This window comes from Lissotriton vulgaris, chromosome 7 (assembly GCF_964263255.1).
Source record: "Lissotriton vulgaris chromosome 7, aLisVul1.2, whole genome shotgun sequence".
NCBI lineage: Eukaryota > Metazoa > Chordata > Amphibia > Caudata > Salamandridae > Lissotriton > Lissotriton vulgaris.
The window spans coordinates 1,292,737,538-1,292,760,278 of record NC_141695.1 but is presented as its reverse complement, the minus strand read 5'-3'; the positions used below and the strand labels follow the sequence as shown (position 1 = coordinate 1,292,760,278).

General features: G+C 42.2%; 1 protein-coding gene across 3 annotated transcripts in view; it reads left to right on the top strand.

Annotated features, from left to right (window-relative positions):
• Positions 1–22,741, top strand: part of LOC147703522 (membrane-spanning 4-domains subfamily A member 4A-like) — a 381,338-nt gene that overhangs the window by 252,853 nt on the left and 105,744 nt on the right. For all 3 annotated transcript variants that reach the window (XM_086931886.1, XM_086931888.1, XM_086931887.1), the window contains one exon: positions 5,403–5,522. In XM_086931886.1, the coding sequence (XP_086788012.1) occupies positions 5,403–5,522 (120 nt within the window). The remainder of the gene's footprint in view (positions 1–5,402; positions 5,523–22,741) is intronic.

Below are 22,741 nucleotides of genomic sequence, written 5' to 3'. Positions count from 1 at the left end.
ACAATGGACATATCCACACTGTACACGAGCATTGCACATGCTGATGGCATCAGAGCAGTCAAGCATTACCTAGACAAACGCCCCATAGAACTATACCAGCATAACAAAATGCTTGTTGCAATGATCGACAAATGTCTCAACAACAATGTTTTTTTATTTAACAACACTGTATTTAAACAGTTAAGAGGGGTGGCCATGGGGGCATGTTTTTCTCCGACCTACGCGGGGCTCCACGTGGGGTGGTGGGAGGAACATGTCCTCAAAGTTCAACATGCAACTAGCTGGAAAAACCATGTCATAAGTTTTTGGAGATACATCGATGATGTTTTTGTGATTTGGCGAGGCACTATGCAACAAGCCAGGGATTTTGTGAATGATATTAATGACAATCAATTGAATCTAAATTTCACGGCTAGCATTAGTGACCATGAGGCAACTTTTTTAGATGTGCAGATTAATATAGTGGATAACAAGATAACCACCAGCCTGTTCAGGAAGTCAACTGCAGGAAACACTATTCTGCACGCAAAAAGTTTTCACCCACAACATACCATCACGGCTATCCCCTATGGGGAATTTCTAAGGATCCATAGATCTTGCAGTACCCCTGAGCTTAGGAACAAACATCAACAAGAATGTAAGAGAAGGCTAATGGCCAGAGGTTACAATGAGAAAAGATTGGATGTGAGTATGGCGAAAGCCAACCGCATAAATCGCCAAAATCCGTTAGATCCCACTAAAATAAACCCATTGACACCAGCAGAAGGCAATGGTAACAATACCATACGCCTCGTTACAGGGTACAGCCGCCAAGCACGCCAAATCACTAAATTGGTTAAACAACAGTGGCCCATCATCCTCGCAGACCACGTACTAAAAGAAATCATGCCCAAAACTCCCACGGTCACATACAGACGTGCATATACGATGCGCAATGGCCTAGTGGTTAGCAGTCCAGAAACACTCAAAGGGGAGAATTGGCTGTCTCCACGTAAGGGTTTTTTTCGTTGCAGCTCATGCAGGGCGTGCAAGTTCGGGATAAATATGACCACCTATCCAATCCCATTTGATAACATGCCCGTCATTTTGAAGGCACATTATACATGCCGCACCGAACTAGCGGTATATGTTCTAAAATGTAGCTGTAATCTCACTTACGTTGGCAGCATGAAATTACCCGTTCATTTACGCATCCTACAACACCTAAGGGCGATAGTAAATGCTGATCAAAGCTACCCAGTAGTTCAGCATTTTCAGAATGTACATGGGCAAAACCTGAACCATCTAAGGTATTTTGTGATCGACGCTGTCACCCCAAACAAGAAAGGGGGGGACAATGAAAAACGTCTCAGACAGCTCGAATCTAAATACATTGTGCTTCTGAATAGTAAGACCCCGGGAGGTTTGAACATGGGGGAGGACCTTCACAATTTTTTATAATGAAATTTTCAAATAATTTGTTGGATTGGTCCGATAATAGCGAATAAGATATTTTTTCACCCCCTGTTGACAGGAGTTCCGTATCTCAGTGTCTCTCATAATGAAATACATCTTTTTAACGAACCTTCACACTTTCGGGCAGATTAGAGCTGAAATATATAAAAAAAACAATTTTTATTACACAGATATGAATTTATCATTCATTCACTCATTCACTATTAAGCACTCTGCACTTATTCTTGGGGTTCTCGATGATGTCAACGAGTCCCTAATATTGCACCTATCACTTTAGAGCACCGTCAATTTGGTAATACACGAACGCATTTATCTGGGCCATTTTGTATGATATAGCGGAAATGTATTCTAGGACATCTCATTCTTAAAGCATTTTAGCTTAGTATTGTTCTTAAAGCCCGTCGCAAATAGCTATCAGAATGAATTGTCATTATGGTTATTATCAATGGTGACGCAAATGCGTACATGACTAAATCAATAAGACGATTCAGTTCACCATAGAACATGAAATTAGACATCAGCCTGAGGGTTTCACACTGAATGTGAATAGATTTGTAATGTAGCATTGAGGTGTACTCTATTCTAAGTTCAACAATGGTATTTGTACAGTTTACGAAATGTACCTTAATGCACCATATCTACCCACAACCCTGTATTTCTAGGTTTTAATGAAAGTTGTCGAATGGAAATATTTCATGTTTGTTGCATTTTACTAATATGTACGTGTTGAAAGCTTGCACTTTTACGGGCAGTTCTTTACATTTAAGAAATGTATATGGTATCTATCATGAATTTGGTATATTGACATAATTTTAATGTGATTCTTCATTTTTGCAACGTCAAATTGGCATGTGCCTAAGTCAGAGCCGAAGTGTAACACTGTTTCTAATGGTTAAAAAAATGTCCTAAAATGGCGCCTTCATTAACAACATCTTAAGGACCTTATGTGGCAGCACAGTCCTATGTTTATGTTGATTTGAGGTTCTGGCAATGGCGCACGTTTTGTATGCAAAGTTACTATATAATGGCGGTTGCTCAGTCACTCCCCATCAGTGAGCAAGGACGTCATGTCCGAAACGCATCTGATGGCTTGCACCACAATGGAATAAATCATTTTGGCGTAATTTTGTAGTCTGCATACCTGTCAGTGCAACAAAGCACTTTTGGAGACAAGTTGGAGAGTTTTATATATAAGCCAACTTCTGGTAACACCCTCCTACACGCCTCAAGTCTCCATCCTAAGCACACTATTTACAGTATCCCTCTGGGTGAAATCCTAGGAATCAAGCGTATCTGCAGCTCTACATCTGATTTTAACAACTGTGTTAATGATCTCAGAATGCGGTTTCTAGAACGGGGTTACTCGAATCAAATTTTAACCAAGCTTTGGCTAAAGCAAGGTTAAGAAGCAGAGAGAGTCTACTAGAGACACCTGGTCCCGACAATGTTGAGTTGCCTGTTGTTTCCGAGAAACTGTTAACACTTGTCCCAGGTTCATCACGGCTTACAGTAGTGATGAACATGCCATCAAGAGAATTATTCAAAAAAATTGGCCCATTATTCTAACCGATAATGTTTTGAGCTCTACCTTACCTGCGAATCCTGTAATAACATATCGCAGAGCCAGAAATATGGGCATTTCTCTTGATATTGGCAGTCATGAATTAAAACAAAAAGACAATTGGTTAAAAGCTAAACCTGGTTTTCGGAAGTGTACTCACTGCAGGGCCTGCAAATTTGGTGAAAATAAAACACATTATCGGACGCCATTTAGTCCCAGTGAGATTCCTATTAAAGGCTGCTATGATTGTAAAACAGATTTCGCAGTCTATGTTCTAACCTGCACCTGTGGACTACATTACATCGGTAGTACCAAAGCCCAGGTGCATGTCAGAATTCTGCAATATCTGAGGGCAATACTGCATACTGATCCCTCCTATCCTGTAGCACGCCATTTTGCTACTAAACACAACAAAGATCTTAACTGTCTTAAATACTTCGTGATAGGATCAGTATAGCCCTTACGGAGAGGAGGCAATAGAGAGCTGTTATTGCGACAGCTCGAAACACGCTTTATTTTAGAGTTCGATAGCAAATGGCCGAATGGCCTCAATAATACTCAAGACTTTTATAATTATTTATAATAATTTTCTGTAATGCATCGGGAACTCTCTATTTGAAGTTAGCTGGAATTCATTTTGCCCCTCTCCAGGTCAGCCCTATGGAACATGTTGAAGTCAATGACTGGCAGGCAAATACATTTTTCTCCCTCTTCTCCCAATGAGTAGTCAGGTTCCCTGTTGCTCATTGCAACAGGTTGTAACTAGTTGGATATTCTCTCTCTATGATTCTATGATTTGATAGATAGTCAGGTTCCCTGTTATCTATCAGGGCCACTCCACTACTTATGATTACATGCACTTTATTATGTACATATATATGAACTGATTACATAATTCTGTGTCAATTTTCTATTGTGCGCCGTCTACCGACCATTTTTAGATCAATGGTTTTTCTCATCTTCCCTCTTGTTTTATCACATTTTTATCACTATTTAACTTTTAGATACACTGTCTGTTGTGTTTTTTTAGAACAATAATATTATGAAATTAATGTTTTTAGAATTGCATTTTTTTTAAAATGTATGACATTCCCTGATTTTATGACGGGTAATTGTTTAATTTTTTATAATGCACTTTTTGATGGTTTATAACATGTATTTCATTGTCTATCTAACATATACAGCTTGCACTTTATCTTTAGCCTCTTTGCATACTAGGCAAGGTTGTCCTGGCTTTTTGTGGTTGTTATCATATTAGTTCAGTCAGGCCCTGAATCAAGTGACACAGTTCAACTCTATTTAGGCATGGTGTCTATACATGTCAGTACATTGATTCATGCGAACTCTTGATGTTATGTTTGATATGGTTTAAACCTTTCATGTTTATATGATTTACTGGATTTAACCAGATATGATGGTATTTTTCGGAATTTATTCCGCGATTTGATTGTTTTTCATATAATACTACATGAGTGTTTATATTATGCATTTATGCTGGAAAAGTTCTATGTCGAACATTCAGTGAGATAGTCTGTTTTCCCTCTCAGGGCGGTCACATGACCATTCTGGGAGGAGGGCCAGAGGCGGAGCACTTTAGCACTTTATAAGCACTGTTATTTGCACTATTACCTTGCATGTGAACAAGGGCTGCAAAGCCCAAAATGCGTCATGGTTGGGTGATTAAGGAAAAAACTGGAAAATAAAATAACTTACCTGAAAGCTGTGGTCTGTCTCCTGCTTCGCCAGTCCGGCTGGATCGGAGGTGGTGTTACGGAGTTACTCTTCAATATATATATATATATATATATATATATATATATATATATATATATATATATATATATATATATATATATATATATATATATATATATATATATATATATATATATATATATATATATATAACTTGATAGCAGTCACCAGTATTTAGGTAAGGTTCAGATAAACTTTCACTTTAAAAGGCATTTTTTGATTTGTCTGTAACTTTGGTCCACAGACCTGCTCCAAAGATTGCACCAGCTTAGCATATGCAGCTAAGGCTCTGCAAATTTTGTGCACTTCTGTCCAGAGAAAATAGATTTAAAGAAGCAGTTAACATGCAGAATCGGTGCCTAGTAAGATTAAATGGGTTAACACTGTTACATATCTACCTAGAAAGCTGCACCAGAAATAGAAGTACTTTTAAGAGTACATATTTACTACTTTCTTTGTGAAATACCCCCCATAGGAATTGCCCTCCACAGTGGTGTTGGTCTGTGCCTTCCAGGGAGGGATGCATATGATCACTTTGGGATGGAACACTAACTTGTAAATAATATTGTCTTGACAAGAAGGGTGACTCTCTCCTTTTCCTCAGAGCTAATTTTTATTTTGTCATTGGCAGAAAGTCTCCAGTGGAATCATGTTTATTCTACTCGCCTTTAGCGTTCTCCAGTTTTGTGTTTCCGTATCCGTTTCTGCCTTTGGATGCAAAACCCTCTGCAGGACCGCCTACAGTGAAGTGGTAAGGATCCTTTCTTCTTCCTTCCTAACTCACACCCTTCCTCCTTTCCTATCTTCCTGCCAACTTTCCTTCCTTCTTACCTTTGCTGGATTCTTAAGTTCTCTTTTGAGCTATGCAGTCTTTATCATTCCAGCTCTGAACTTTCTTTCTCTTTCCAGCATTATATCTCTTTCTAGCTAAAATACAATGGTCTGCCATACTGGAAAAGGCCGGGAAATTTGTTATTATGCATAGAGATATTCATCCTGCCAGGAATTCTCACAGTAATTAAATTGATGATAGATGGAAAAACATACTTCCAGTACTGCTGTGACACTTTGCAACAGATGTAGCTTCCGGTGCAGCTTTCAGCAAGTACATGCCTCAAAAAAGTCCTAGTGAATTATGACAAACTCTCCTCAATGTCAGATGCCTTTCTCTAGGTAGGGGCTCTACCCAATCTTCTCTCTTCGACTTTGCAGGCTAATGTCCAGGCCTATTAAGCTTGGAAACAGCACACCCTTAGTGCTGTTCATATGCGCAGGATCCAAGACACTCAATGGTTAGGGAGCCCCAATGTGCCCTTGGAGGCTTGGGCGACATTGTAAATAGAAAGAGAGGCCTATAAGGGATTTAGTTTAACGATACACTTGAGTTGTTCAAAGATTTAATCAGGAAGTTAGTCCTAATGGAACAAACACCTAAGTGTAATTAGACAACAAAAAACACAAACATTTCTTGCAGAAGAAAATACAGGAAAACCTAGTAATTTGAAAAAATATATCTTATTTTATATATTTTGTTGCAAAATGGAGTACATATAAATAGATCAATAAAAGCATTCAGCAAAAAATCATGTAGAGAAGCAGAAATCAAATTGTCCTAACAATACATGACTGTAAAACTATTCCAAATCAGTTTTGAGCAACAAATCTAAGAGCGAGAAGATGTAATGCTGTAAGATAAAAGATTATTTTGGAAATAGAAGAGAGAGTCGACGTTTCAGTCTGTTCTGATTGAGTCTCTCAGACCATCTTCAAGACGAATACATTGTAACTGACAATAATACTCCTATTTGAAACATAATACAAGCTGTTACATTATATTTATAAACAAAGTGTATTACAAGACTCTTCAAAGAACTAAGGAACCTATGTAAACAATATGTAAAATCGTAATGTGCAGAAGTCCAATTCATGCACTACCCAAAGGAGATCAAATGACACCACATCCACCTTAGTGTATTGACGTGGTAGTCAATATACCACTTACTTTCTCATAAATGTGGACAGCTGCCTAGAACCAGATACAAGACCTGAGGTAATTGTTGTAGCAGCAAATGCTATCAAGGGAGAATAAGAAAGCAGTGTTAATCATTCATTATAACCAATCAATCAAAAAGTCTTTATTTCGATGATGAATCATAAAAGACAACAGTAGTAATACAAAATTACAGCAAGATTAAAATAGAAACCATATAATCAAGCATATATAATAATGAATTACAAACTCAAATTTAGCTAAAACATCCCAGGGCTTTGTAGCAAAACAACTATCCAACCCACCAAGTTAAAAATATAATTTAAGTTCAGTTAAGTATAGTGTATTGTACATTCGAGCTTCCATTATACACATTAGACTAAAGTTGAAATTATTTTTATTTAAAAAAAAAGACTACAGATAGAATATGTATACAGTAGAAGGCTAAAATAATCATCTTGGACATGTTTCACTTATACGGATTCTCCATGTCCAATGTAAAAACGTAGCCACTGCAATAACCACGGACTGGGTAGTGTCAGTTTTAAGAATTCTTGATGCCTCACAGCCTGTTTGGAGAATAAGCTGTAAACAGATAGGTTTCAACCAGATCCGTCTAGGAACTTTATACTCAGGGCAAATAAATAAAATGTGCCCAATGGTCTCCTTTTGAGTGGGGCAGAAAAGACAGGTGAGAACAAGTCCTACTCTCCATTTAGAAGCGAAGGAATTAGTTGGTAGGGTTCCCACCCTAAATTGATGGTATCTCTTTCTAGCCTCCGGGGCATAATCCCAATAACCCTCATACACAGGAGAGTGTTTAAGTTCCAAGAAATACGCAGTCAATGACGGACCAACGGTAGAACCAAATCTCTTCATTGTGACCAAGCTCCAGTAGAGATCTCTTAAGGTTTTCCTGGGGGGAAAGATGTTGACTGTAGGATCCTCCCATAAGCTAACCAAGCCCATGGCGGAATAGATAGACTTTACCTCCCGCAGCCATTGTATTTTGTGAGCCGTATCGGCATTTCTAACATCTAGGAAGGCCCTCGCATACTGAGAGAGTTCCTGGGTAACCCACAATCTCCTCCAGTACGCCACCGGTCTATAGCAGGCCTTATCCTCCAGGCACTGGGTGCCTAAATCATAGAAAAGGGAGTCAGCGGGGTCGATACTGGAAGGCCCGTGACCCCAAGTAAGAACTTGTTTTGGGACTTAGTCAAGTAAGAAAGATTGCTGAAACCCCACAATTCCGCCCCATATAAAACTGCTGTGGCTATTTTAGCATAATACATTTTCAATACAGGCGATATTGGCCTTGTGTGGGAAAGGAATAATTCCTTAGTTAACACCTTGGCTGCTAGGCTGATTCCTCTCCTGTGCTGGTATTTGTAGAATCCCATGGTTCATGACGAGCTCGGCTCGTCATGAGCACACGACCAGTGCACTGCATGACGAGCTGAGCTCGTCATGAGCATGGAAGGGGTTAAAGCTCCTTTTAGCTGAGCGTGCTTAGTAGCCAACTGAGTGACGTGTGGTTTCCAATCTAATTTGGATGCTAGGGTAATACCCAGGTACAAAAAAGCCTGAGTCTGTTCTAATCTGATCCCATTCATTACCACATTACCTCTAACATATTTGGACTTGTGAAGCACCATAAACTTGGTCTTGTTAACATTTACTACAAGTCTGTGGTCCTTGCAAAAGACCTCAAACACATCAATGTCTTGTTGAAGGCCTGCTGCATTTTAGAAATCAGAAGACTGTCATCTACAAACATCAACAGGTTGATCAGCTTACCATCCAACTTTGGGGCATCAGTCGATCGGTGCATAAAGTAGCTGATCACCCTGTTGATGTATAATGAGAAAAGGGTCGGGGCTAGTACGCACCCTTGGCGTACTCCCCTCTCTATAGGGAATTTATCTGTAACATTACCCTGTTGGTTCCATCTGATTTGGGCAAAATTGTCCTCATGTAATTTCTTAAGGAAGGAGAAGATGCTAGGTGGCATGCCCTGCTCTGCAAAAGCTGCCCACATTTTTTCTCGAGGCACCAAATCAAACGGATTTAAGAACGACGAACGCCGCGAAGAGCATAAAACCCCCAAGGACTACCACCCGCCAATAAATTAAAAGAAATCTAAAAACTTGGTCTATAGTACTTGTATGGCTGCGGAATCCTGCCTGGAGAGGTGACAGTGTATCTTCCTCCTCAATCCAGCCTAGGACTCTCTGCAGAACAAGCCTTGCAACCACATTCTGGATACAATCTATCAAACTGATAGGCCTGTAAATTCCTGGATCAGAGCGCTCCCCCTTTTTGTAGATCGGTATGATTGCTGCACCCTTCCAGGTAATTGGTATAGGCGAGCCATTGGCTATACCATTTGCTAGGGATTGGATATATGGTTCCCAAAGCTCTTTGTCGTGCATAAAGAGGTCGGCTGGAATGGAATCCAGTCCGGGTGCTCTGCCCTTGGGGATACAATTCAATACCTTTCTCACCTCTGTTCTCTCGAAGTGTAAGGGAACTATACGCAAGTTAGAAAGCACAGGCCCTCAGTTACTTCCTTGGTCGTTTCTTGAGATGCAAACTGAGTGGCATAATGGGAGACCCAGAGGTCAGGCGAAACATAATTAGTTGGTTTGCCCCTTTGGATCTCCCTGCCCCACTTGGCCATATCCCAAAAGGTACACATTGAACGTTCCCTACTTGCGCAGTACAGCTCCCTCCAGTACTCCTCATCCCAAGCACGTTTAGCATCATATTGTGCTTTTTTGTAAAGTGCACGAGCACTTTTAACTCTAGCTCTATCTTTAGTTTTTATTGCCAAAGCCAGAGCTTTGTACGCGGACCTGCACGACTTCCCGTACCACTGATCTTCCTTCTTAACAGGCCTATTTGACTTAAAAGGACCCTTTTTTATGAAAAAAGCCCTGAGTTTGTTAAAACAATTTGTGTGGATCGGATTTAGATCTGCACCATCCCCCTCCTCATTTGTACATTTTTGGAGATCATTTGTCGCCTGGATAGTCAGTTCCTTCATTGCTGCTAATTTGGCCTCACTCGTTGAACAATTTGCCCATCTAATACGCCTGGCATCGTTTGTTAAAACGATGTCAACCCTGTCAGGAGGAATTTCCTCCCTTAAGGGTTTCCATAAAAAAAGGCAGAGCGGATCATGATCGCTTTCAACCCTTTCTAAAACCACCATGTCCTTTAAATTGGCCCAATTCTCTTTTTTGGTGAATATGTAATCAATGCGGCTCTTATGTAAACCATTATTAAAAGTAAAAGCTCCATGTTTGTCAGAAGCTGATCTACCATTAATTGCTCTCAGCCCTAGTCCAACACACAGGACCTTAAGCTGTAAAGCAGCCTCTGTCCATTTTTTAATTGGTGAAAGTGTCAACTGAGGGATGTTCCTTATGCTATCTTCTTCCAGGGTGAGGTCCACATCATTTCTATCCAGCGGTTCGAAACAACAATTAAAATCTCCAGCTACTATAGTATTACCTTTAATGGAATAAAACTCAAGGAGGGTTTCTAGTTCTTCAACAGTTTTAGATGGTTTCCCCCCCTGCATGCCCCTTGAGTAAACATTAAAAACAAAAAGATAACTACAATCGAGGCAACGGATTTGGATTAACAATATATCACTACTTTTGGAGTCTAGTTGGGTCACATTATATCTACTATCTTGTCTGACCCACGTTAAAAGTCCCCCTTTTGCTCTTCCATGATGGCTTGGGATCGCAAGAACACTAAAACTAAGGAATCCAGGTCTGTACTCTGGAGCATGCAACCAGGTTTGCTGGAGGAGCACTAAATCCCTCCCATCAAGAAATGTCAGCCAATCTGTAGACGTTGCCTTACTCTTGAAGCCTGCCACATTCCATGAAACCAGTGATGTTAAGGTGTGGTCAGCAGCTCTCTTAGGAAAGTCTGGGGAACCCCCTACCACAGGACCCCCTTCTTCTCCAGCTCCCAATTGGCCTACTTCTCTGGAGGGAATATTAGTATCTCCTGGACCAGTGGATGCGGCGCTGTCTATCGCTCCGGAAAAAATAGAATCCTGTAACCCAAGTTCAGAAGGCGAGCACTCTCTGTGATCGTCAACTGGACAGGCTATTCCCTGATCCAAGGTTTTTCTGCCACAGAGTCAGTCATTAGCATCCAGTGAACTTAGGGCCTCATATCTGTTGCTCAGTGCAACAGAACTAGTAGAGGGAACTATCTGGGTGCTGTGCCCTCCCTTACTATTAGCTCCAGTGTTATGAGGTGGGTAAAAAAAACCCCAAGGGGAGTACATTAACATAGTCATGGTGAATCCTAGCTGATCCTGCCTGCCTCAGAATATGGTCAACCAATTTGGGGTAGCCAAAGCTCACAAAAACACAGTCGCCCTTCATGATCTTCTTAGTCTTGCCCAACCATGGTACCCTTCTCACCATTTTAAAATTATTAAACAAGTGTTCACCTTACACTGTTTTGTTAGTTAAGAAGTGAAGGGCTTTGTTTTTTAGTGTGGTCTAGTGTTCCTCTCTACCATCCTGAGTTTTCTTGACATTTGCCAAGATGATAGAATACGGGCATGCCTCCGGAGGGCGATGCAGCGAAGACTCCCTTGTAGAGGCCTATGCCAGAGGACTTAATCTCCCCACTGGTCCCCTGGGGCCTAACCTTACTCCTTGTTTAGCTCCTATGGCAGTAGATGGAATGTTAGGTGATACAGCTTGGGGTACTGAGGTCATCATAGAATCCACCAGATCAGTGACAATAGTTGTAAGTGCACTCAAAGAATGTACTTCGGGTAAGTTAATCCCGAGCGTTGGAACTTTCTGATGTGAAATGTGTTTTTCAATAACATTAAGTCTGCCTTCTATTTGCTCAAGTTTATCCATTACTGGAGAGATAAGTGCCCTCAGCCGTTCGTCCATAAGCCTCATGAACTGGATGCTAATGACTGACTCTGTGGCGGAAAAACCTTGGATCAGGGAATTGCCTGTCCAGTTGACGATCACAGAGCGTGCTCGCCTTCTGAACAAAAACGGAGGAGCACGGGAGCGGAACCAGGCCCAGCCACGGGGGGAAAACGGGTAAGTCAAGGTCCAGGACCACACACAGTAAACCCGCAACAGCAAAGGACTCGGCTCCAGGCGGGGCTTTATGCGCCTCCTGGCGCGCATTGATGCTGCGTCATGCCCTGTGGAAACCTGGGGCTTGTAGGCAGCAGTGTTGTGCCCGGCGGAGCAAAGCCCGGCCGGTCAGCGTCCAAACAGCTCCCTGGTGAGTGCAAAAACGGAGGAGTACGGGGGCGGAACCAGGCCCAGCCATGGGGGTAAAACGGGTAAGTCAAGGTCCAGGACCACACACAGTAAACCAGCAACATCAAAGGACTCGGCCCCAGGCGGGGCTTTATGCACCTCCTGGCGCGCACTGATGCTGCGTCGTGCCCCATGGAATCCTGGGGCTTGTAGGCAGCAGCGTTGTGACCGGCGGAGCAAAGCCTGGCCGGTCAGCGTCCAAACAGCTCCCTGGTGAGTGCAAAAAGGGAGGAGTACGGGGGCGGAACCGGGCCTAGCCACGGGGGGAAAACGGGTAAGTCAAGGTCCAGGACCACACACAGTAAACCCGCAACAGCAAAGGACTCAGCCCCAGGCGGGGATTTATGCGCCTCCTGGCACGCATTGATGCTGCGTCGTGCCCCGTGGAAACCTGAGGCTTGTAGGCAGCAGCGTTGTGACCGGCGGAGCAAAGCCCGGCCGGTCAGCGTCCAAACAGCTCCCTGGTGAGTGCCAAAACGGAGGAGCACGGGGGCGGAACCAGGCCCAGCCACGGGGGAAAAACGGGTAAGTCAAGGTCCAGGACCACACACAGTAAACCCGCAACATTATAACCACTACTTTTGGATGCCATTTCAACCTGGCGGAGACTTAAGACAAACATGTCTTAAGTCTCATAACGCTTGTTAAAGTAAACAGCATGCTCGTAATAAACACAACTTTCCACCATTCATTTTTTGACTCGCGCTTCACAGGATTTTAACACTACCATTTACATCAATGTGCGCACCTTTGGTTGTGCAACACAGAGGATACAGTCAACCGGCTCACGATGTTTGGCCCATCTAGACTGTGATTGGCAAGGCAGTTGTTTAGTCTTACAACAGCAACTGCATCTTGAGTAGTAACCTCTTGATATTCCATATATTTGTATCCAGCCATAAAATCGAATGACACAGAATATTTGGACCACTTAGCCATATGTTTTTAAGAGCATTATTGTACCACTATAGCAGTGTTGGAAATCAGTTAGCGGGAGTCATTACCTAATGAATTTTTGACTCAAAAGTATTTAAAAGCTTACGTTGGTCCGTCTTTGGACACTTGACCATTCCTAAAAGTTTGTCCATATCAGCCAAAAATATTTGCAATAATTACTTTTTTTAGAAAAAGCCACATGACATGCCACCAGTAGGTGTGCTGTGATTAGGAGCCACAAAGTTATTATACTGATACTGGGTTCAGCTTTTCACAGATAGTGCAAATATATTTAGCACTCTACAGTCATCCCAGCTGTATTTAGATAGACTCTGGCTGAACAATCCAGTTATAGGTGATCCATTCCCTATTACAGGTATGTCAATCTCAGGTTGAAATGTCATCCAAAAGTAGTGGTTATAATGAATGATTAACACTGCTTTCTTCTTCTCCCTTGATAGCATTTGCTGCTACAACAATTACCTCAGGTCTTGTATCTGGTTCTAGGCAGCTGTCCACATTTATGAGAAAGTAAGTGGTATATTGACTATCACGTCAATACACTAAGGTGGATGTGGTGTCATTTGATCTCCTTTGGGTAGTGCATGAATTGGACTTCTGCACATTACAATTTTACATATTGTTTACATAGGTTCCTTAGTTCTTTGAAGAGTCTTGTAATACACTTTGTTTATAAATATAATGTAACAGCTTGTATTATGTTTAAATAGGAGTATTATTGTCAGTTACAATTTATTCGTCCTGAAGATGGTCTGAGAGACTCAAGCAGAACAGACTGAAACGTCGACTCTCTCTTCTATTTCCAAAATAATCTTTTATTTTACAGCATTACATCTTCTCGCTCATAGATTTGTTGCTCATAACTGATTTGGAATAGTTTTACAGTCATGTATTGTTAGGACAATTTGATTTCTGCTTCTCTACATGATTTTTTGCTGAATGCTTTTATTGATCTATTTATATGTACTCCATTTTGCAACAAAATATATAACATAAGATATATTTTTTCAAATTACTAGGTTTTCCCGTGTTTTCTTCTGCAAGAAGTTTTTGTGTTTTTTGTTGTCTAATGACACTTAGGTGTTTGGTCCATTAGGACTAACTCCCTGATTAAATCTTTTAACAACTCAAGTGTATTGTTAAACTAAATCTCTTGCAGGCCTCTCTTACTATTTAGATCCAAGACACAACACTCTATATCTAAGGCGGCCCACTGTTTCCCCTTCAACGCTGTCCGGCATGCCAAGCAGGACAACCTTTGAGTTCATGTCACCTGAACAAGTCGCAGTGCAGAATTCCTTTCTCCTCTCACATCCCCCAACACTATCAGCCATATCTACCACTGGGAGGGTGCGGCACAGCACAGAAAATTGACCACTTTCTGTGTGAAAAAGGCCGCTTTACTGAAACAAGTGCACATCAGTCATTTTCATGGCAATCCACCTTACAAAACTAAAACCTTGCTGTACATCCAGTGACCTAGCCCTAGCCCCACCCCCACCTTTACGCCCCCTCCCCATCATACCCAACATGCAGCTAACTCATTTAACTGTATTGCATTTCGACATTTTCAACTTTCTATTCCCCCTACATCCTATGACTGTATGTATGAACCTGTAATTAACCAAGGGCCAGATGTACGACCTGCCAAATAGCGCCTCGCAAATTGCATTGCATTTGCGACTCTCAATTTGTGAGGTGCTATTTAGCATGTACAACAGTGTGTTTAACACATTTTGCGATTCCTAATGGGGTCGCAAATGCGAGGCTCATGAATATTAATGAGCCTCTTGCAATTTGCAAGCCCATTGGGAATGACAGGCCTTCCAGGGATGGTGGCCTGCTGGGCTCAGCAGACCAGCATGTCTGGGACTGATTTCAAATAAAACAGCTTTAAATAAAAATGCAGCCCATTTTCCTTAAAGGAAAACAGGATGCATTTAAAAAAAGAAAAAAAAGAAACGTTTTCGGTTCATTGTTTAAGGGGAGGCAGTGGTCCCTGGGACCACTGCCTGCCCTTAAAAAATAATATTGCATGCATTTACAAAGGGGAAGGGGTCCCCTGCGGACCTCTTACCTTTTGCGAATGCATTACCACCTACTTGAACTAGGTGGTAATTTGCGAGTGTTTTGCAACCGCAATTACAGTTGCAAAACATTGGTGTAGAAATAAAAACCTTTTAAGGGGTTCGCTGATGCACCTGGTTCTTAAACCAACAAAGAAGAAATTGGCACGGAAGCTGTAATATCAAAAGAAGTATTTATTAACCTCACATGAGATAGACTGCGTCATACAGTACCCCCAGGCCGCTGTATGAGACAGTCTAAGGAGTACAGAGAAGAGGGGCCTTTTATGGCCAGTTTATTGCTGAGTTAGCATGAAGACTCAAACAGAGGCAGCACAAGTGTGCACGCAAATACATATAAGGATACATAAGAATAGCTTAGAGTGGGAGGAGAGACTAAACTGCTTACATCAGTAAGAATAGCATGACAGTTATATACTAGAACAGGGGTATTGACAGTTACATGTCAACATTCTGATCCCTTGCTAGGCGGGCATTTACAGTCTAAACATTTCATTAAGCGGGTATATATAAGGTATAAGCTGGAGCACAAAGGGAACAGAGCATTGGGTCATAATTAACATACAGATAGCAGGAGAAAATAATGGCTATTATTTCGAACAGAACCATCAATATTTTCCAACCCCGAGCAGAAAGCAAATCCCAGAACCATCTAGTCCAATTATATGTTTCAGGGCTCTGATGTATTTCAGTGAATTTCTATTTCAATTTCAGAATAGCCAAGAGCATATAGCTAATAAAAATCATTTTCAATAGACTTTTCCAGTGTTCCTTTTATGAGGGCTAGAGTACCAATGAATAAACTTTAGTAGGAGGGCAAAGAAGAATTTATCAATTGTTTAGCAAAATGTTTCTCTTGCAGAACAAACATTACTAATACAAATATTAAGTCAGATATATTATTACAAAAACAATTCTCACTTCAGGAGACCAGGAGGACCAAACGGGGCCATAGGAATTAGGATGAGGAAACGCAAAGGGCTGCTCTCCTCAAAAATGGGACGACCAAAGGGGTACATTATTAACAAAAATAAGTCCTTGGGAAATTGAAGCCGCTGTACAACCAGACAGAGGGGAGTCTTCTCCCTGTGTCCGTCTGAGCCTCACAGGCAGGCTTTTGTTGTTCCCACGGTGGAGCTGCACAACTCGCAACTCAAGAAAACAATCACGGCCCAGATTTAAGGGAAAAGTTTCTTCTTTCAGGATAGGGCAATCATCTTCTGGGGCAAATAAGGTCAACGATCCTGTCCAGTGTCTCAGGCAGTGCACCAGTTTTCCTCACTTTAATCTAACAGGCACCAAGGGCACAGCACCTGTACCCTGAACTCAAGTACTTCCCTAACTCCTGTATTGCTTCGCTGGCACACTGCTCTTTTGTTGGGGCCACAGATTGTACCCAGTATGCCCAGGCATTCCTTGATCAACAAACAAAGGCGCAGACTTGCATTCACTTTGGGACCAGGACTCATGTGCTTAATGCTGGGATCTCTGAAGTGACCCTTGTTTCAAAGGGGGTCACCTCAAGCAAAAGCCTCCTTGCTGACCTTGTCGGTCTGTGACTCTCAGCTGGGCATCAAAAACTGGATCCACGACTTCTCCATTCTGATTTGTGACCCCGTCTTTCGCCCAGGACAGGGGCAGGGGTACGCACTTCACATCCCAGTCTTCCACCTTCACTGATTTCCTAGTTGCAAGCAACGCCTGGGCTGGTTCCCTTCACCTTGGCTTCAAGCTGGAATGGTGCTAACTCCCGAGGCTGGATCTGATATCCGGGCCCCTCTGGCAATGATTGTAGGGCAGCAAATATCTATTGGTGAACAGAACAAAAGGTCTTTAGACAAGGCATACAAATAATCTATCAACAGAGAGGATAGTCTCAGAATACTTCCTTAGTCTTGGGGCACACCATATATTAGCAAGGCACCCAAGAAGAACAACTTCATCTATCTGAGAGTAAAAAAACAACAGCCTGGACCTATTGGAAAGTATAAAAGGAACTCTTTGGTGAACTGACAAGAGTAATACGTTACACTATTTGATTTGTTTCTCTCAATCCCAAGCTGCCAAGGAAGTCTGTGTTCATTTACTAAATTCGGAGGAAAAAGCAAAACAATACAGACATACTCTAAATCCTTACATTTGTGTATTCCTATATAATTGATCTGGAGAACCTCAAGTAACAAGCTTGTGTTTCATAAGTTATACTTTTCACTACTTGTACAGGACACTTCTAAAATGATTTTTCTTTCATAAATACATTGTACGCTTAGGACCATGCTCTCATGTTATAGGCACAGCGGCTAAATCTAAAACCGCTAATCTAACAGGGATTCTTATTACATAAAGAACTAAAAAAACATAGTGGGTACATACATTTCTCCAGCAGAACATTTTATGACAAACAAACTCCTATAAAACAATTTTTTCCTAACAAAAATGTTTGCTGAGGATCACATGGGCATCTTTCCTGACATTATGAACCTTGTGCATTCTACTTTTCAGAATCTGGACTATGCAACATCATTTTCAAAGAAAAAAACCCTATTCACCAGCTCTAATAAGGGCTGTAAGCTTATTTCCACAGACTGACTAATAAAAGACTAGTAATGCCCTTGCAAAACTGTATGTAGCATGAGAATAACATAAATATTAATGGTGTTGAAAACTTTAGAACGAAAACTACCCACATCTAATTCCCCTTAAAGCTCAAATAAGGGAACAGCAACCTAGACTACTCATCCTTTCATAATTTCATCAGACAGGATGGGCAGTAACATGGCATATTTTTTTATTCATTTTATTAATGCTAACAATTTTTTTCAAAACAGTATTACTGAATAGCCAATTAAATGTCTCATGGCGGTTTCCTAAACAGGCTCAAAACAGAGTGAGAAAAAGAGAGAGAAAACATAAATATGCTTACCCTTAATTTACCCAGGAGCTAAACTCCTTTCACCCATTTCGACAGTAGGAAACCTGAAACAGGTTTACCTTCTGTCGACACTATCTACCCCTATTTTTGACAGCTGGGCACAAACAAACTTGTAGGAGGTAAAAAGCACATTGAGGTAGCTCGAAAACATTAACAACCAACTACCAATTCCTTTAGCAATTGTTCTAGTGTAACATGAGGGCGCATGAATGCAAACTGAACTTCATTGCCTCCTTATTGTAGCCCTTACACAGTAATCTTTAAACTAAAAGCATTAGTGCTATATACATGGCAGAGCTAATCTCTGTATATGACCTACAAACGCTGCTCTCCCTTGATAATGTTATTCAATAGAATAAACCCCACCTGCATATCTTCCTCACTTGTATTATGTCTCAAGAAAACAGTGATATCCCCATTTGCTCCTAACAGAATATGCAATATTTTCTGTAGCTAATGTTACCTAAAACATTACTTATAGTGCTTTACCTTACAGTGTGAGAATCAGGATATTTAATTAATACAAATAAATCTGTTAATTAAACTACTTTTCAACATTACAAACTTCCGTAGTGTAATGTAGAAATCACATACTGACAGTGGCTCTCTGCGTGGAAATTTCACGTTCAGTAGTGCTGGTCAGTTCTAAAAACAGACCTTGGCCTCTGGTCCTTAAACCTGTTGTCCCCTGTCTGAGAAGGGCTACGCCATGCAGACTTTCCAATTCAAAGCAACTATGGAGAATCAGCTGAAAGGCAGTCCAGTTTCGTACCTGTTTGCCAATAAAATAAAGGTAGGATAATAACTTCTGCTGGTTTCTTTATATTTATTTTCATTTGTGTGCAGTGTGTGGTGACCTTTCTAGCAATATAGAGGTCAGCTGTTCCTTCTGTACTTGCATGTGTGCATTACTGAAGCCTGAGATCAGTTTGAAAAACTGCCCTGGGTGGCAGAACTGCTTTGAAAAAGTAAATGTAGCCCAAATTCGACTTTGGTGGTAGGGGCACTTATAAATGAATAACCTACAATGTGTTGGCATAATAGGGAACCCAAAGTCTACTCTAGATATCCCAGGGATGGTGATCAGAAATATATAAGGTACACCCTTATAACATTTTTGTACATCTGGGTAAAGTTACATTTCTCATTGCACTCCCCACATTGTGGCAAAGTGTACAGAGAACAGGGGCTTTTATGGCCAGTTTATTGCTGAGTTAGCCTGAAGACTCATAAAAGGGGCAGTACAAGTGTGCACACAAGTACATATAAGGATACATAAGAATCGCTTAGTCAACAGAGAGGGAGGAGTGACTAAACTGCTTACATCAGTAAGAATAGCCTCACAGTTATATACTAGAAAAGGTGTATTGACAGCTACAGGTCTTTCTGAGCATGTGCAAGGCTCAGTGCTGAAGGAGTTAACTATATCACATGACACAAGCAGAATACAAGGGCAGTTAACAGTGAAGAGGGAGAAAGCACATGTCGAGCACATGTAAATGTAAATGTGTGTGTCTTGTAAAGCGCGCTGCTGCCCGGAGGCGTCCTGGCGCTAAAGACCGCTGGGGAACCCGTCCTGGCTTTCCCTGTGAGATGGTCCCTACTGGTTATCTCCAAGGTGAAACCAGGCATCCCCGGCGTTTGTGGGGGGCCGTTGTGGAGATGAGGCAAGCTAATGCCCAGAGTTGCCGAGTGTGATCCCTGGTTAGAGTAGGCACCGAGGCGAGAATTATCGAGTCCGCTGACCCTGATTCACGACCCTGCCGCGTCGGGAATTGAACCCTAGTCCCGGGCCGTCCTCTTCTTCCGGGTCTGCCGCCTCTAACCAGTGAGCCACACCACTCCACATGAATAACTAAAATGCTGCCAGAAAACAAAATGGCTTCAGCTGATGCTAACAGCCATTTCAGCTAGTTTCCACATTGGTACATAGCTTTGCAGTCGCTAGTAGGAAGGGAACGCCTCTTCCTAATAGCGAGTCGCAAAACAGTATTTAGCGAGGCGCAATTTGTTTGCAAGTCGCAAAATACTGTTTGTACATAGGCCCATGCTTTTTAGGGTGCGCAAACGGGTCTAAGACCCGTTTGTGCATGCTAAAAAGCGTCATACATCTGGCCCAAATGTCCTAAACTTAACTTTGAACTACTTCCTCCCCTTCCCTTGCACATGGTTCCCCAACTGGCAACGTCAACCAACTTTTGCCAACTCCTGGCAAACATTTCCTGAACCGAAGCACCTGTTCCAAGCGACAACGTAAACAACTATGCCCCTGCTTACCTGACTCAACAATGGAGCCCTTATTTCAAAAGACCATCAAATTGTACCGCAGGAAACTATAGCTAAAGGGACGGGCAAGCGGGGAACAGAGACACAGATATCCTCTATGTCACCAACCACCAGGTCACATGAACCTAAAATGATGGCAAGGAGTCCAAGATAACCCCTTAGATATAGTGTGGGCTGTAATTGGGCTACGCATGTAGCCCAAAACAGAATGTCAGTCACTGGATGACACCACCATCCCAATCTGTCCGAGAAGCAGACTTACCGCTAGTCACTCCCCCCACAAACTCCTCTTATATCACACAGCGCAGTGCAGCATGTCACTTTGCTGCGTGACAGGGAAAGGGCAGGAATGCACCATACTTAACATTGTATGGTGCATTTTGGCTTTTTACCAGCACTGGTGCACAATGTGCTGCCTAGCGACAATGCAGTCACTCATGCACCATGGTGCATGGGTGCCTGTGCTGTTAGAACAATTGTTTTTATGCAAGAAGGGGCACCTTCCTGCATAAAACCAATCCAGGGAGGCATTTTTCCCTTTCAATGTGTGCTGCAGAATGCAGCACACATAGAAAGAGGAAAAACCGAGAAGAAACAAATCATATTTTTCTCCATTAAGCCTCACCTCTGAGGTGCAGCAGTTTTGATGCATTCCTAGGTCTACAACTTATGGTTAATCTGGAAATGTTGCAAAATCCATGTTGTTTTGTGTGGGAACACCCACAGAACTCCTCCCTGGGGCTGAGTAATGCAATGCAGTGATTTGCACTAGGTTGCATTGTTCTGGATTTATCAAGCCACTCAGGGCCATGCAAGGTGGCCTTGCGTGGCTTCATAAATAACATCTCATGAGCTACGTTGTTTTTGTACCCCGTTGCACGGTGCTAAAGAACACAACCCTTGATTAATTTTGCCCTTATTTTATCTCCCATCAGGCGTAGTGGGCTGCTCTCACCATGGCTCATTTCTACGCTGGAGACTTCGCATTCACAGCTTCCCGGACCATATCAGCAGGCACAGCAGTGCAATAAATATCTAAATTCATATGACCGATTGCTTCTGAGTGCCAAGTATTAAAGTATGCCGATTTATGTCTTCTGAACATGGGCGTCTCAGTACTGTGCGACCAATTTTCAGGCTGGCACTCTGCCTTCCCAACTGTAAGACTGTTTTGATCCTTAAAAATCATCCTTACTTACAAAGGTTTTTGTGTTTTTGTAAGATAGCCATAAAGCTGTTCTTCCTGGCTTATTAGGCTGCTAAAACTATAATTCTAGGCTTAAATAATTTTTTTAATTGGAGCATGTGCAGGTACAGGAAAAGCAACCACACAAGCCTTATCAAAAAGGCAAATGCCATTCAATTTGGCCCATCATGAGATCTTTTTGTCTTACAGTTGTTTAATGCATTTTCAATTTTTCATTGATCCAGTCCCTTAGTATTGGAGGCAAATGCACAAATTCAGGCCAGCTGTGATGGAGTGCAGGCCGGCTACAGGGACCCCATTAGGCTTGCTGAACAAAGTACCCTATAATCTGGGTTGCGGAGCTTTGCGCGTGTCTACGTCGAAGTAAGTGTCCCACAGCCTTACCAATGAGTCGGTTCCGGATCCTTTTTTCCCTTCGACGAGCATCCCGTTGATAGGACTTGCGATGCGAAATCCTACGTGGGAATGTGGCACGCATCTCACAATACGTAGATTCTGAGGAGCTGCAAGGCTGCAATGCGGATTCCAGTGAAAGATTTGAGGATCCGTGCAGAGGATGTAACACACAGTGGTAGTTTCAAAGATGATTTAGGCTGTGGTGGCGATGCAATTGTCTGCGATGGGTCTGATTCAGGCAGCAGCGGTGATGAGTCTACTCAGCTCGGGGTTGCGTCAATCAGCAGAGAAAATGTGTCGGTTCTGCTTGGGGTTATGCTAAGATGCGTTGGTTACTCTTACAAGCATCTTAGGCCCACTTCCAAGGGTTCAGGACTAGGATGACACCACTTGGCAGGGTAGACTCACAAATGACAGAGTCCAGGTGCAGGTGCAAAGTTGTTGGAATCCTGTTGTGGTCCAGAGGCTTCAGATCAGAAGGTCAGCCAACTAGCCCTTTCTGTCACTCTAGATTCTGGATTCAAGAGATGCAGGTTCAGTTGCTCTCACCCATCTCATTGAGGCAAGAGGGCAGCAGGCAGCAAGCCAGACCAGCAGGGTAGCAGTTCATTCAGAGCAGCAGTCCTGCAGAGTGGTAGTCCTTTCAGCAGCACAGTAGTCCTTCTTCCTGGCAGAATATCTACAGGCCCAGAAGTGTATGGAAGTGGAGGTGTCTGAGGTTCAATATGTATACCCATTTCTGCCTTTGAAGTGCAAGAAACATTTAGAGGCTTTCCTATGAACTG